The 17,500-nt window shown below is 40.5% G+C and overlaps 2 protein-coding genes across 2 annotated transcripts; both read right to left on the bottom strand.

The window, feature by feature from the left end:
* Nucleotides 1-569: 569 nt before the first annotated feature.
* On the bottom strand, nucleotides 570-2,682 carry LOC138059264 (BTB/POZ domain-containing protein 2-like). Its single transcript, XM_068904829.1, has one exon. It carries the CDS (start codon nucleotides 2,661-2,663, stop codon nucleotides 1,326-1,328), a length of 1,338 nt encoding a protein of 445 aa, XP_068760930.1. The 5' UTR covers nucleotides 2,664-2,682; the 3' UTR covers nucleotides 570-1,325.
* Nucleotides 2,683-6,188: 3,506 nt separating this feature from the next.
* Nucleotides 6,189-10,795, bottom strand: LOC138059262 (BTB/POZ domain-containing protein 2-like). The gene is made up of 2 exons (XM_068904827.1): nucleotides 10,022-10,795; nucleotides 6,189-8,813 (listed from the first exon to the last, which is right to left on the bottom strand). Exon 2 carries the CDS (start codon nucleotides 8,434-8,436, stop codon nucleotides 7,072-7,074), a length of 1,365 nt encoding a protein of 454 aa, XP_068760928.1. The 5' UTR covers nucleotides 8,437-8,813; nucleotides 10,022-10,795; the 3' UTR covers nucleotides 6,189-7,071.
* Between the last annotated feature and the right edge of the window lie 6,705 nt (nucleotides 10,796-17,500).

The raw sequence follows: 17,500 nt of genomic DNA, 5'->3' as shown, positions 1-17,500 counted from the left end.
TCGATGGGTTGACGAGTACGGGAGAAGAGATCTCTGTCATGAGTCCAAACTCGCTCTGATCCAACCGCCGTCGGCAACCTTGGACGGCACCCTTCAAACCGCATGCCCCATAATATGTTTGCTGACTGTGACTTGAGCCAACTGTGTACCTAGGCATTCCTTTACAGTAATTCCGCTGCTGTTAAGTCAGCCCACACAACATTAAGTATGACGTGAGGATTCGGTCGCTAAGTAACCGCCGTGCATGCTCAACACAGTGAATTTCGACCCACGGCAGAGGTCTCTTCTCCAGTACTCGTCAACCCAGCGAACGCAAAAGAAAAGAGACCTTTGCTAGCAGGGAAGCTATTGCGTTGATGGTGGATTGAAATGAAAGTTCAATATTTGTCAATTGATTCTGATGTGGAATTGTGACCGTGGGAACATTTTATCCAGGAATATTTGTCTCAAATTGGCGGGTTCCTGAGAATAGAGTGTCCAACCTTGGGATTTTATTATACCGTTGACAACTGAGAAATTAAAAAATGGCTCAAATCGCGTCGGATTTGGAAAATAACCCACCCACAATGGCAATAAGGTTAGGTTTTTTAATTGAGAATTTTTTCATATAATTATCTTCTTAAGCCTTTTATCGGGATTCCTATAAAAATCCTTATACTTTTGTCGGCCACGCTCACACCGAGCTTGGGGCGCCCGTGAAATAACTGATATGTTCCGAATGTCGCCAGTAAAACAGAGGTGAGGGTGTGTCCTGACGAAGTTTAGGGGCTATGGTATGTGTTGTTCATTCGAGGACACAAAAACTATGGAAAACTTCAAAGTTGACTATTTAAAAAGTAATATTTAAGTGCCATGTGTCATAAATAAAAGAACCCTTTCTTGCTTAACGTTGCCGTGTAACGTACCTGAACTTGTAATGAACTCAAGCGTCCATGTGGATGAAAAGAAACGATTTTTTTTAATCCATGAAATTCACTCCAGAAAAACTGCAGTGAAGGAGTATTCTGGACAGCGAGCATTTGGCAAAATTAGCATCTTATTTTTCAACAGCTATCACGTGACATCATAACACTCGCGACTGCCAATCAACCTCTGTTTGGCACATTAATGACAAGAGATGATGAACATCGTTATTATCCAATAATCTAAGTAAAAATATACTGCACAAAGTGGGGTTGTGTGCAAAAACATTTCATTGTTTGTTAATCACTTAAAGACGGATCCATATATACTCTCAGCTTTAAGTGTACCATCCTAATCACTTCTTCACCATTCTGCACTGAGTGAGTGTCTCAATGTTTCTATGTTATTAATCAGATATATGGTTAACCATAAAAGTAGAAAAGCAAGCCTGGAAACTGGCCTGAAGTCATATTGGTCCCATTAGTAGGGATGTCAGTGCAATTGCTAGTAGTAAATCTTACTCCTGCAGTCTGAAATTTTTTTTTCCCTGCATCACCATACCAAGATCGTGGCCCCTTGATGTTTGAAATAATTTTGTATGTCTTCCCAGGCTCTAAATTCAGGAGAGAGTTGAGCAAAACATCAAATCCGTAATAGGCATAGTCCATGTCTTTTTCACAGGAATAAGCCCCAGTTATCTGTGCCAGAGATGAGCCACTTGTCGCATCAGTACTTTCCATGGAAACTATGTACTCACCACCCTCATAGCCGAAATGCTGTACTCCCACAAGACTGATAGCCTTGTCTACACGAAGGCAGAGAGAATCTGAACACCCACCATAAGCCCACGAACCATTGGTTCCAGCCTCTTTAAAGAGGGTGAATCGCCGACATCGTTTTGCAACGCCAAGCCTTGAAGACTGTGAAAAAGATAAAGGGGATGTCAGTACTTGATTGTAATGCTTCATCATGTCACCAACTTCTTGAACGTTCAATATGTTGGAGTCAATTACAAAAGAAGCAAACTCCTTTTCTGACATCAAGGGAAATCTTATTTCTTTTAGGATTTCCTCTCCAATGATTCTTCTCTTTGCCTGACCATCCGGGGATAACCCTTGCTCCTCGCATCTGTGCTTGGCCCAGCGATCAACAGCCTTGAACAATTCTTCTTCCTTGATATACAACCTGTCCCTCTTTACAACAGATTTCAATAGGGATCCCTCGACCGTAACAAAATCATCTGACATCACAGCTTCGGCTGTCTTGAGCTCGATCACTCCCCAGCATAGATTTTCCAAATCTTTATCTTCAAACTTCTCAGCGTATGGGAGAATGGAGAAAACGTTGGATGGGCCCAGGTTATCTCGAATAAATTCGCCGCACTTATCAGCAAGTGAAGGTAATAAGTATTTCCTCGCCAAGTACAGCACATGCATTACATTACTTCCGGTTAGCTGTACTTCATCGCTGTACAAGAAACGAAAAAACTCCAGTACACTCTCGTACTCACAGTCAGGCAGTTCAATAGAGCTTCTAGTGTCCGCCATTTGACCATAGAACATGGCATAGAACACAGGGCTGCTTATTGCAAGCACAAATTTGTGAGCTGGAATCACCTTGCTTTCGATTTCACTTTTGTCATTCGACACGGGAACAATGAACTTTACATCGCTCAGTAACTCCTTGTTGAAAACAAATTTCGTTCTTTGGCTAATAGATGAGCTTTTTGTTTGCCAGTTTTCTTCAACGCTAGTAGCCATTGTGCTTTGCAGGTGTCCTTTTACACCAAGTATTTGGAAAACAGACTGGAAATGGGAAGGCCCTGGGAGCTAGTCCACTGTGACACCCAAGGGTCACGAAAATATGCAAATAATTAGGGCTCTCATCTAAGGGCAATCTTTGGCATCAAAAGGGTACCATCGGAGGCCGGAGGTTGCATTCGCAGGCTTTTTTTAAATTATCTTGCTCTCCCAAGAAATGCGCTTTTTGGCTAAACAGTAAGTTCCATTGCATGGCACCGCTCTTACCTGCGTTAAACCTGATCAACAGTTCTCTTTCTGGCTTTCTTTTAATCTGTTCAATCTTTTCCTCTTCATGTGTTCACTTTGCTGTTCAGTCCACCTAGCCACTTAAACAAAACTCCAACAAGTTCTTTTAACAAGTTTATGAATGTAGTTAAGCATATTTTGACAGGAAAACACCATTAGAGTTATTGCGGTTAAAATTAACATAAACATCTCCATCACCAACACCATAAAAAAGCACCACGAGTGAGCATTACATCCGGATCAAACCTCAGAGAAAATAATTCCGCCTTTACATAGTACGGATACCACTTGACACTATTAATCATCAGTAGCATTTTGATCATTATGCTTTTTGTTAGCATTGACAACAACAAGTCCATGCGCATGCGTTGGTGTTGATGCACATGACTGCGATGATTGCCTCTTCCTTGAAACTCGAGTTGCAAATTGATGAAAAAGGAATCAGGAGCACCAATCTCGCTAATTAAAGCGATTCGACGGATGACACTGAAAAAGCAAATCTGTTAAAACATTATTTTTACAAGGTTGCAAAAAATTCAGTATTGACCCTGCCGACGAAATCCAGCCATTGCAAGTTCATAATGAGAGCACTGACTCGCGAACGCCGACCAATATCATAATTAGGCGGAAGGAAATTGTGGATAAGATCAGTAAGTGCCATGAGACTGGAAGAAATGTTAGCACGTCTTTTAAAGTTGGCTGGTCAATCAATAGTTCCATCCCTCCAGGAGATATTTGAACATAGTGCTAAGGCTTGAAAGCCACCGGTTCGATGGATAAGAGGTACAGTTATTGCAAGGAAGTTAGGAAAAGAGAACATTATACAGACCACTTTTTATGCTCACCATTCCAAGTAAGTTAACACGCGGTCAGCGAAAAGTCACTCCACAACAGAAAATGGGCGAACTAAGATGAGCAAGTCAACAGAGCAGCTTGATATACACGAAACTGAAAAGTGGAGGGTTAGTAGCAGAAAGAAAAAGTTATTGGTGTGAATACCATTTGTTGACTTAACCGCGAAGCATTTTACACTGTTTGCATAACACATTGTTACACCGATTAGCCTAGAAAACCGAGACATATAACTTTGGTTAAGGCATTGTGTTACACAATGAAGGCTCACGCAGGGGCACCCAACGTCAGTTTTCGAAAAATATCTGTTCGGAAGACGATTTGAGATCTAGAATTTTCGGAACATTTGTTGTAAAATTTCTTGCTTGCCTGCCTGTCCTAGGATTTTCGAACATCTCAAAAATGGTATAATTGCCCATTTTTAACGAATTTTTAACCCAAAAAGGTCACCTAGAATTTTCGGGAGCTTTTTTCTGGCTGAGAGTTTCGAAAAGGTAAGTTTTGATCCCTATAATTTTCGGATCACTAGACTTTCAGCTAGGATATCCGAACAGATGAAAACTTTTTAGGGGATAAAAATATACCTATATCTACCGTTTAAATACTAAAATACGTTTAAAAATGCTATGTTCAAGTGGTTTTGAAGTATATTCTCGTTGGGTGCCACTGGCTCACGGTCAGCAGAAGCGATTCAGACACTCATCTTATGTCGCATGGCGTGCGGGCGCAAGGGTCATTCAGACCTTGTACCCACACTATTTTCGCCTTTTTGAAAAGACCCTCTCAATGTAGTTGGCTCTGCGAAATCTTAGTATTTGTATACAAAAGACGCAACAATTTTCTGTGTTGAAGAATCAATGGACGTATTGACAAATTCAGTAAATTATTTTCTATCAAAACTCAAGATATTGTGCGACGGGAATTTACTTGCAACACCCCCAGATACGTGCAAGGCAATGATCATGAAACGGCAACCATTTACTGGACCCATTCAAGTTCTTTGCCTTAATTAGCACCAACATTATAATCTGGACAACCTCGGAACGACCTCTGAAGTTCAAGTGCAGTTCCGTAACCAGGGGGGGTGCGAACCCCTCCCCCCCTCCCCAACAGGCCCCAAAGGTCCACATTTTAATACTCAATATCCAAGTTAAGGAGTGCAGTCGGTTAAACTAAAGTTTAACACTTAACAGTGATATTTCAACAAAATCGAAGAATGTAAAATGGAAAAAGCAGTAATGTATTCACTGGGAAACTAAAACCAGCTGCACTCTAGTAGCCCGAGGCATTCAGAACATTTCAATGAGCGTGCAGATGTCCGATCTTATCTGAGGGTGCGTTTTTTGGGAAAATCCAAAAACGGATTTCTGATCTCGGATCAACAGATTCTTCAGCGTCAAAAAACGCAAAATCCGAAAAAGGATTATTTTCCATGGCAACCCAAACAAACAAACCCAGTGGTTAAGTTTGTTTTGGAGAAATTCTTAAATGAAAATGCCACTAGTCAAAAAATACCTTAGCGATCGATAAAAATAAATGACGAAAAACATGGTTTTTTCGCTGTAAGAAAGGGGCTAACAATATTATTGCTGTCAAGAAACTTTTAGTGTAATTTCTGGTGTGAAATTTGCAGGAAACCTAACTATTTTCGACCTATTTATGTCTTCGATTGTACGGTAAAAATGGCGCAAGAAAAACACTTGGGCTAAACTGTCACGTACGGTATAGTTGTTGTGTATCATTTTTGCCTGGGAAACCGCTTGTCAAAGATACATTTTTCAAATCCTTTCCCAAAAAACGCTCCTCGATTGTAGATACTTTCCTACCGTGTACTTTGCCGCTACAATTTCTCATGTATTGCTACTTTCCTAAATAAACGGATCAGACAATCAAAAACACATTTCGGTAGTTTGGGCCACTTTGGCCTCGTCAGCCCCCCCTCCACATAAAAACCTGCTTACGGGCCTGAAGTGGACTACAAAATAGTAAAATCACATAGCAAATGTAGTGAAATCCTTTTAGACAATACTCGTTACCTGATGGTGTCAAAAAACAATTTACACTTAACGTATGGTCCCGAGGGAAACAGATAGTTTTTTTTCCCGAGAGTCCTTATGTTCCCCTCGACTTCGTCTCCCGCGGGAAACATCAGTTCTCGAGGGAAAACAAAGCTAACTAGTTTCCCGAGGGACTAATTATTAAGTACTTTGTTATAATTTAGACTTTTCTTTCAACAATCGTAGCAAAACATCCGGAGTGGGCAACAACTGCGGAATTGTATCCCGGTCAGGATATATTCGTACTACCGGGAGTTCGAATTCCCAGCTTTTGAACATTCGCTTGTATAGAACTGCTGCTGGGCATTAAACATTTCATTGTTAAACAGTGGACACCTGGAATTATATATCTTAGCCAAAACTTGAGTCTGTGTTCTCTATTAAATCTCACCTTAGCCTAAGTATTGTTGGCGAAAGGAAAAATTAATAAGCGGCAAATGGGGAGGGGCGATCTGAAATATGCATTTCATAGCCTGCGAATACGGGCATTACTAAACCACAAAACAGCGAAACGAAACACTAAAACACCATGTATGACCCCACAATACATTTAATACTAACCGACAAAAGTTGGATTTGAGATTAAATATCGTTGTAGGCCTAATTAGGCATAAAATGTTATTGCTCCTAATTCACTGAGATTAAGATTAGGATTCAGATTAAGACTGAGATTAGGAGCAATAACTTTTTAGGCCTAAATAGACCTAAAACGTTGTTTAGTCTCAAATCTAACCTTTGTCGGTTAGTATTCAATGTATGATGGGATCATACATGGTGTTTTGGTGCTTAGTTTCGCTGTTTCGTTGTTTAGTAATGTCCCGCGAATACAGCATCGTCTAATCGCTAACCACCGCTTGAGCCAGCCCGAGCGGCAGTTAACAATGAGAGGCAGCTGTATTCGCAGGCTAGGTATTTCACAGCGCCCCACCGCATTCTCCCGGTGGCTTATGCCTCTCCCGCCAATAATACCGCCATCTACACAGGCTAATCTCACCTTAGATCACTGTTGATTAAGAAATTTTAACCATCAACGATTAACTATTTTTGTCTTTACTTAATGTTATTATTTATGTCTACACACTAATTGTCTTTGGTATCTTAATTAGCATATTGTCACTGAAAACCCCATGAGGGGAGTGTCAATAAAGTTCTGTATATTGGTATTGGTAATGACAGTCTGATCATTTCTAGGTTAATAATCAGAGGTATGGTTAACCAAAATAATGGAAAAGGAAGCCTGGAAACTGGCCTACTGTCGCACTGGTCCCATTATTATAAACATGATCTGACTTGCTTACAGTAAACCCTACTCCTGCAGTCTCAAAAACTACTCTCCCTTGTTCACCATACCATGACTCTGGCCCCTCGATGTTTGAAATAATTTTGTATGTGTTCCCTGGCTCTAAAATCACCGGAGAGGTGAACAAAACATCAAATCCATAATAGGCATGATCCATGTCTTTTTCACATGAATAAGTTCCAGATGTTTTTACCTGAGATGAGCCACGTGTCACATCAGTAACTTCAGTGGAAACTGTGTACTCACCACCCTTACAGCCGAAGTGCTGTACTCCCAAAAGATTGATAGCCTTGTCTACACGAAGGCAGAGACAATCTGGGCCCGAAAGTGGGCCTATAACATAAGACCACGGACCTTCATGATTTGTTCCAGGCTGTTTGAAGTGCGTGAATCGCCGACATCGTTTTGCAACATCAACCCTTGGAGACTGTGCAAATGGCAAAGGAGATGTCAGTACTTTACTGTAGTGCTTCATCATGTCACCAACTTCTTGAACGTTCAATATGTTGGAGTCAATTACAAAAGAAGCAAATTCCATTTGTGACATCAAGGAAAATCTTTTTTCTTTTAGGATCTCCTCTCCAATGATTCGTCTCTTTGCCTGACCATCCGCAGCTAACCCTTGCTTCTCACATTTGTCCTTGGCCCAGCGATCAACAGCCTTAAACAATTCCACTTCCTTGATATTCAACCTGTCCCTCTTTACCACAGATTTCAATTGGGATCTCTCGACTGTAACAAAATCATTTGACGTCACAGCTTCGGCTGCATTGAGCTCGATCACTTCCCAGCATCGATTTTCCAACTCTTTATCTTCAAACTTCTCGGCGTGTGGGAGAATGGAGAAAACGTTGGATGGCCCCAGGTTATCTCCAAGAAATTTGCTACACTTATCTGCGAGCGAAGGCACTAAGTATTTCTTCGCCAAGTACAGCACACGCATGACATTACTTCCGGTTATCTGTACTTCATCGCTGTACAAGAAACGTAAAAACTCCAGTACACTCTCGTATTCACAGTCAGGCAGTTCAATAGAGTCCCTAGCGTCCGCCATTTGACCATAAAACATGGCATAGAACACAGGGCTGCTTATTGCAAGCACAAATTTGTGAGCTGGAATCTCCTTACTTTCGATTTCACTTTTGTCACTCGACACGGGAACAATGAACTTCACATCGCTCAGTAATTCCTTGTTGAAAACAAATTTCGTTCTTTGGCTGATAGATGAGCATTTTGTCTGCCAGTTTTCTTCAACGCTAGCCATTGCACTTTGCATGTATTTCTTCTTTACCCTGAGTACAGTTTTTGGAAACACACTGGAAATGGGTAGGGGCTGGGAACTGATAGCTTGAAGCTTGTCGACTTGTCAGTCGACTTAGCCTTCCGGCGCCCTCATCTAAAGGCCAGGTGGCTCAGCGAGAAGGAAAGGTACGAAACGCGGTTGTATTCGCTGATTTTTTAAAATTATCTTGCTTTTTCCGAAGAAATGAATTTTCTCGATAAACAGAAAGTTCCATGGCATGTGGCCACTCTTATCTACCACCGTTAAGCCTGATCAACCGAGTACTCTTTCGGGCTCTCTTTCCATCTGTTCAATCTTTTCCACTACATCTCATGATCTGGTCAGTTTGCTATTCCACCTAAGCCATCAACCTAACCAGAACAGAACTCCAACAAGTTTATGAATGTAGTTAAGCATATTTTGACAGGAGAGCACCATTCGAGTTATTGCGGTTTAGTAAACATTAACATAAACATCTCCATCACCAACACTATCAAAATCATTATATGTGAGCTATACATCCGGATCAATTTCGTAGAAAATAATTCCGCCGATTGAATAGATTTTTACATTGTACGGACGCCACTTGACACTATTAATCATCCGTAGCATTTTGATCATTGTGCTTTTTGTTAGCATTGACAACAACAAGTCCATGCGTTGGTGTTGGTGTTGGTGTTGGTGCACATGCTTGCCTCGTCCAAATCTCGTTCCCAGAGCATCCGTTACCCTTGTCTAGCGGAATGGGCGCCAAAACCAGAACCAGAAAACTCTGGTTCCGGTTGAATAACTGCGCGTGCGTGAGACGGTTGGAAATCAAAAAGAAACTGGAGTTCACCTTGCCATGAAAGCGCTTCCTTTTCACTCGCGAGACAGTGCATATGAGTATAAACGCATCTCCTCGAAACGTCACCATACCATTCCAAGTCAGTTAACACGCGGCCAGGCAAAAGTTACTCGACAACAGGAATTGGGGTATAAGAAGGGCAAGTCAACAGAGCAGCTTGATATACATGTTACAGTTAAATTTAAATTCAGGTTAACTTTAATTTCAACCTAGGTCATTTTATTTTAAACTAGGTTTAAAGGAAACATCAACAAAAACCCATCAATTATCAATAATAATTACACTTATATTGCGCAGATTACATGAATATATGATCACCTGCGGGTGATCATATATCAGCAAGTATCAGCAAGTACGTATAATATATTGGTAGGGAAATTGGTCCTAGAGGTGAGTGGATGAACTGAGTGTAGCTTAAATTTTTTTTCATGAGTATTTTTCATGAGGATTTTAAATGGTTAGCATTAAGGGCCGGGTTAGGCATACTGTGCATGATAACCGATTCTACTTCTCTTTCTGAGAGGTTTTAGGACTGAATTGACCTTGTCTCCATTCAATCCCTTAGCATAACATCTCTTAAAGCTTAGAAGGACATTGTTCATTGATGAATCTCCTTAGGAGGGCAGGGGGCAACAATATTGAATTATCTTCTAAGGAATAAAAGAACTGAAACATACATGATGTACTGTTGATTTTTAGTTTGCTTAGTTATTTGCTCTATCTTTTACTTACTTTGAATTCGTAATAATCAAAAGCAAGTAAAAACAGCACATTTGGATGAAGGGGCATTTCCTTTTCCATTTTATTTCTTTTCAGCGCCACATAATCCTGAAGTTCGAACTTGTTCTTTTTCTCCTTCCCTCGCTGGTGTATGATAGATGCAAAAGGCAGACTGTTCGACTGCTGCCTACAAATAGTGCTGATAAACAGTATTTAAGTCTCAGGACTCATTCAGTTTGAGCGGTTAGCTTTCAATAACTGTGATTTAGCATAGTGACAAGCCTTGGATAACACCAGCCATTAAAATTGTTAATTACAGACCGACAGAAAGCCCTTCACAGTCTAGACCGGCCCCTGTAGAGGTCACTAAGGCATAATGTACAACAAGAAATTGCAGAAAGGAAGAAAGCATACTATAAAAACAAAGTCCAACATTTAAGGAAAGACGACTGCCGCAGGTGGTGAGGTACTGTTAATGAATCTTTATGGTATATTTAATTCATTTCCTGGTGAATGATCACTTTACACTTTTCCATACGAATTACCACTTCACTCGACCGTTTGAGGCCTTAAGCACAGTTGAAATCTAAAACTCAATACTCAACTTGACACTCGAAGCGATCCGACGATCGTGTTGAAAAACACTCTTTGGACTTGAACTTGTATCCAGAACAATTCACTAGGCCTTAACTATTGATCCAGACGATCCTTTTGAACGCAACCGCTTTAATCACTCGAAAAACAGTGAACTTAACAAGGACTACAAAACGCTAGTCAACCGACGAAGATTACACAATCGAAGAGGAATTTGCAGGCGAGGTTGCCTGGCTTTTCATCGTATCAAGAAAAGCAAATAGGTATTGTTATAGTTGATCGTTTTTGACCGTGTATGGTCAAAAACGATTTAGGCTAAAACAAAGACTTTAAACACGCGAGGGAAATTCAAAATTGCCGATTACTATTCACGCGGGAGACTTGAATCTTCGGCGAGACCGAATTATGAGCAATTTGCACCCTGGGGGAGGGACAGAGTTATAATTGGGACGACGAAACCAACAACGATGGGGTGAGCGGTGAGAGAAAGTTTTGTTTGCGAAGCATACTCCGACCGAGTTGATCGAATATCAACGCAGAAAGGTAAGAAAATCACGGCTTCAACAATCGCACTAGTTCAGTTCTCATGGCGTGTAATGGGCTTCGTTCTGCGCAAGCAAAAGTTTTGCAAAGCATTTTAATAATCAACTTCTTCAACAATTGGACTGGCCGAGTTCTCGCGCTTTTAACGCGCTTCATTCGCAGAGAGATTCATTCAAATTTCGCGCCGTAGAAATAATTGTTACTCAAATAAATTGTTTTTTATTCTTTTCTCAAGCGCGGGTGAAGCTAAAATGAAACTAGCGAAGCAGCAATGATTTATTAGGCATTTCATACCGAATTAGAGCGTTTAAACTCTATAGACATTTTAACGAAACAAAACGTCGTCCATTTTTTTCTTTCAAAACATTGGAGTCTGTAAATTGAGACGAAAAGAGTGAACAATCGATTGAAAAAGTCGCACCTCCCTTGTAAGTGCCCGACCGCACTGCCGGTTTAAAATTCAAAGCAAAGCAAACAATAGACGGATGAAGTCTCACCTTCATGGTCACTTAACACAAAATGATCATGAATACGGTGAACGGCTCGTGTTCCTTGAAAAAGTGAAATTGTAAAGCGCAGTCTCAGCGAAGATGAGAAATTTTAAAAACATTAAAGACTTAAAACCTCCAAAGACACTCGTGTGCGCTTTCAGCAGAATGCCACGTTCACCGAAAAAAAAGGTTTATTTCTTCAATTACAATAGGTAAAATACAATACAACAATAGACTGCAAAATTTACACTTCCTTGCACACACACAACGCCAATAAAAACTACAAAAATTCAACCTAGGAAAGAAGCCTTCACACAGCTGAAAAAGTCGCCAACTCTCACGCTTCAAAGATGTTCTTGAAAAATCAAAGGACACCGTATAATCAGATCACTTTATCCAACAACTTTATGCATACCCATAGAGGACTAGACTGGCATTCAGTTGCTCTCTCTGACGTTTATGAGGCGGAGATAAGACGCCTTCGCGTTGAGAATGATACACTAAAAATTCATTACAACTCTGTCGCCGTGAAACTCCAAGCTCTATCACAAGAAAAACAGCAAAATGCGGCAAACGTCCAGGCAAATCAAACACTTTACAACAGCCAAAAAAATTCTGGCAGCTGTCTAAGTCAGCAAGGAATTACATGAAAAGAAAAATTCTGCAGTCGATCATCGAGTCGACGAAAGGAAAAAGAAAAAAAAAGGTTTAAAATGGGTTAACAGATTTGCAGAGATATTTTGATCTGTTAAATTCGGCTTAGCCAGTTCAAACACATGTGAAAGTCAGCGTAAGCGTCAAGATTCGAGTTCTGATGACTCCACCTTTAATAATTACTACGAGTTCATACGAATTTTTGGCTGAATAAAGACGCTATATTAACAGAAGCAACAACACGAATGATGTAGTAAGGGCGGATTCGATAATGACAATGATTGTCATTAAAACGAGGATTTTACATACCAATCTAAAATTAGAACGTAAGTAAAACATGGTTTTGTCCATAGTCATCAGCTGTCACGATATGTTCAAGTTAATTCGCTAGAGTATCTATTTCCAACACATCGATCAAAACTCAGACTAGTCCTTCGTTTATACGTGACTTTCTTCCCGCCACACGTAATATATGCTTATTTATGTCAAATCTATTTTTAACATACTGTTAACAGACTGACCGGCAGGTCCGAGAAAGCATCGTCTTACTCGCTGGAATGTGATGCTAAAGTCCTGAATGAGGACATTCCACCTTTGGATGCCACTAAAATACCAGCTTTCTTGCCGACCGAGACTTGTGTTCCAACTATCCAACCTCATGAAGTTTGCAGGAAGCTCTTAGCAGTTCAGCCTTTCACAGCCCAGGGACCTGGCAATGTGCCATGTCGTATTCTGAAAGAATTCGCCTATGAATTAGCGGAGCCTGTCACCACAATTTTTAACGCATCCATTGTTTCTGGAATTGCTCCTGCTATTTGGAAAGATTCAAACATCTCAGCAATCCCAAAGATCCAGTCTCCTACAAATGAAGGTGATTTTAGACCTATATCCCTAACGCCCTGTCTGTGTAAGGTTTTAGAGGACTTTGTGGTCAAGTGGATGATTGACGATATCAGGAATAAGATTGACCCTAACCAGTTTGGCTGCTTAAAAGGTACATTCATCGCGCTTTACCTCCTCAGCATGATGCACATCTGGTTGTCCTATCTAGATTCACCTAATAAACACCTCCGCCTTTGCTTCTCGGATTTTTCGAACGCCTTTGACCTTATTGGTCACAACGTACTGATTAGAAAACTGGTAGATTTAATAGGTGTTCGAGGATGTCTGTCTGAATACGTTCCAGTTCAATTGTAAGGTACTTGGGTAAAGAGTCACGAAATACAGGAACGGCGTAATCAAGCACAGATCGTATACAAGTGGTATAAAAGAGGCTCAGTTCGTTACAAGGTACTTTGGCTCTTTTTAGCTGGATTAAAAAGTACAGTCTCTTTGAAGCTTTTTTAATGACCTCTTCAATGTGGTGGTTCCAGGATAGATCACTTGAAATAATATATTTGAGTGAGACCAATCTTCTACTTGATCCGCGATAAATTGAGCACGCACTACTTGTTTTGCCTTTTAAGATGACTTCTGATATTGTTGTGTCGTCCACAAACATCCATACACTGTCACCGCCAAGAATAAGATCATTGATCATAATAACAAATAACCACGGCCTTAATTTTGTTCCTTATTGGGGAACTCCCGATGGAACAGAGCCCCACTCAGAGAAGCAGTTTTCGGACAGGTTTTTTCTTTGCAAGCGGTTGATAAGAAAGTTAATGATCCAATTGATGATACTTTTGGGGAAATCTAAATTGCAGAGTTTGCTGACGAGAAGACTTTGATCTATAAGGTCAAAGGCTTTTCGATAGTCAAAAAGAATTGCCCTGACAGTAGCTCCATTTCCATCAGTGCTTGTGGCCCAATTGTGTATCATACTCAGTGAGGCAGTATTTGTAGAAGATTTAGGTACTGCTCCATACTGGTTAGTATCATGAACTTTCAAAGCAGCTGGTTTAACAAAGTCACACTCGATAATTTCCTCGGCAACTTTGGACATGCAAGGTATTAGTGAGATGGGGCGCAGATCTTTCTTAAGGTCTTCTACAGGTTGTTTCTTGGGGAGTGGCGTAACATCAGCGCATTTCCATATGTTAGGTAATTGTTGTTCTTGGAACGACTTGTTGATGATGGTGGTAACAGGTAAGGGGAGACGGTCTGTATGTTCCTTTCCGTCCTAGAGTATTGTTGCGTGGTTTGGCATAACGCCCTTCCCGCCTATGTGTCTAGTGAAATAGAGCGGGTCCAAATCCGAGCTTTAAGGATAATATACCCTCGATCCTCATACCAGAAAGCCTTACAACTTGCTAAAATCGCTAGACTTGAAGATAGGCGCAATGAACTCTGTATGAGGGCTTTTGATAAAATTACCAAAGGCGGACCCTTGTCAAAACATCTAACCTCGATAAGGTCTAGTGCCTATGACTATTCCTTAGAAACTCTAACTCTTGGAGGTCCTTTAAATGTAAAACCGAGCGTTTTAGGCGAAGCTTTATCCCAAATACTGTCCTAATGGCAACCGCAACATCGTTTAAAATTAATTGTTAAATGTTAAATTTTTAAAATTAAATTTTTAGTATAAATTTTCCAGTAGTTATGATTGAAATTTATGTAAATCTTGTAGGTTTTCTAATTTTTAATTATTTTGTAAACCCAGGCCCAATAAGGTTTTTTGTAATTTTCCGAACCGGAGACGAGTTCTGTTCTTTGATTAAACTGCAAAGATTATCTTTTGTTGTTCTGTTTGCCCGTGCCAACATCTTTTTTTCACAGTGCGAACGCTGAGTTTGCGGCGAAAATCGGTTTGTTATCATGACTAGAAATGATGCCTTTTTCCTGGTGTATTTTGCATAGCGACGTATATAAACTTGGTACAATATTTGACTACTTGTCCTTCAGAATCAAGAGCCCACCTCTTGCAAACAATTTTTGCTTTTGTTGCACTGGAGAATCAGAGTGCCTTTTTACTGTGTGGATGAGCTGATAATTTGGTGGTTGTCGTGAAGGCTTGGAAATGTTGTGGAAGCTCGAGGTAGTAAGTAAGAACAGTAAGGGGGAAGGAAAGGGAGAGACGGTAAATGGAAGAACAACGGAAGACAAGGGAGGTGGGGAAGGGTGTTTCCTTTTTTACCCCCCCACCCCCCCTAAAAATCCAAGCCCCATTTCTTTTTTCTTACACTCCCAAAAAACAGATAAGACCCTTTTTTTAGACCGTTCATAATAACCTAGGATGAAAAAATTTGTTTTACCCAAATAAATTAAAATAACCTGAATTTTAATTCATTCTATAAGATACACAAACTGAAAAGTGGAGGGTAGCAATAGAAAGAAAGTTATTGTGTGAATACCATTTGTTGATTTTATCAAAGCATGTTACACTGTCCGGATAAAGTATTGTTACACCGATTGTCCTAGACTCGGAAAACAAAGGAGACATAGCTTTGGATAAGGCAATATTTTACACAACGAAGGCTCAGGGTCAACGGAAGCGATTCATACAATCCGCTTATCTCGCATGGCGTGCGGGCGCAAGGGTTACTCAGTCCTTGGACCCAAACTATATTTCCGCCTGTTTCAAACGACTTTTCAAAGGTAGTCAGCTCTGCGAAATTTGATTTGTATACGGAAGACACATCAATTTTCTGTGTTGCAGAATCGATGGGCGCATTCACAAATTGCAATGACTAATTTTCTTCCAAAACTCAAGATATCGTGCGGCAGGAATTTACTGGTACCGCCCCCAGATTAGAGCAAGGCAATGAATACCATTTACTGGACCCATCCACGTCCTTTGCCTTGGCGACATTATGAACATGACAACCTTGCAACGACCATTTAGACTTGAATACAAGTGGACAACAAAATGTTCAAATCACTTAGCAAATGTAGTGAAACCCTTTGCGTCTAAAATAAGTTTAGACAATACTTGTTGCCTGCATGATGGTGTCAAAAAACAAATCATTTTATTTTATAACAAATTGCATAGATTTCTTTCTTTGTGGGGTAACTTATTTTAAGGAGGATCGCCCTCCCTTATACACCACTTATTGATTTACTCAGTGTTTGTTTTAGTGATAAGTGCATTGTAAGCTTCATGCAGTTCATCTTTGCACTTCTGTATGAAGTTTTACTAATTTATTTTGTAATTCTCTCCTTTTTTCTTCTTTTTGCATTTGCGAAACTGCCGTGTTCAATAATAATAATAACTTTTTTTAAAAAAGCAACCTTGGAAATTTACACGCAAGTGCTGGAGCCGACATTGGAAACAGTTTACCATAGAAGAGTAGTCCTCAAGATGTCTTAAGATAGTTTGGAACAAAATAAAAGGCAAGTTTTTAAGGGTATAAATGGTTGCACCGTCACCGAATTAAACAATGATTAAGACCCCGTTTACACGGGTCCGGACAAATTTGTGCACGGACAAAAACTCGCACGGTTCCACCTTGCGTTCACAGGGGACCGGTGGAACCGGACGAATTTTTGAACGGCTAAGTGTGCAAGTTTGGAACCTGAAACAAGCAGGTCAACGTTTTGACCGGCACGGTTCCAATATGCGTACGGACTCGTGAAAACACCCGAACCGTGCAAGGTTTGGGCACAGTTAGCGCGGTTAAGGCATGGAATGTACTAACGTTTTTTTCTTGCTAAGCAAAAATGTTTCAAGGCCGCAATTTGTTACTTTTGTAAAGTTACATTTCGCTCTGTTTAAAATAAAATTTGAAACAAAACAAATTAACAAAAGCACGATATAGATATGAGGAGACGAGCGACAGTTGCATGCATCGGTTTTTTAGCCGGATTAGCTGGGCAAAACTACTGCAGTACACGTTGCTACAAATGGCCATTGTCTCCGATTTTCATCGATCGAGGCAACGTCCACATTTGACTGAATTTCTTGGTATGCATGTACAGCTCACAAAACAACCCGTCGTGGAAAAAGTCACAGACCAGAAAGCCATGTTTAATTTGCCGCGTACTGCACCTCACTTGCATACGCTTAACCAATCACAGCAGAGATTTTAAAAAGCCATTCATATGCCACGACTGGTCTCAAAATTTGCACGGACCCATGTAAACACCATTGCGATCTGTAATAGAATTTTCACGGTTCCAAGTTAACAGGCGGTCCAGGCGAAAAATTCGTCCGGGCCAAAATTTGTCTGGATCCGTGTAAGCGTAGCCTAAAAGGCTCAATATTTGCAAGGAGAAACTCAAGCTGCTTAATACTTCCAATATAAGAGACAAATTATACAAAGAGCTCCAT

Source organism: Montipora capricornis, chromosome 8, assembly GCF_036669925.1.
Source record: "Montipora capricornis isolate CH-2021 chromosome 8, ASM3666992v2, whole genome shotgun sequence".
NCBI classification, from domain to species: domain Eukaryota; kingdom Metazoa; phylum Cnidaria; class Anthozoa; order Scleractinia; family Acroporidae; genus Montipora; species Montipora capricornis.
The sequence above is the reverse complement of the archived record's forward strand: the minus strand, read 5'-3'. Positions and strand labels throughout refer to the sequence as shown.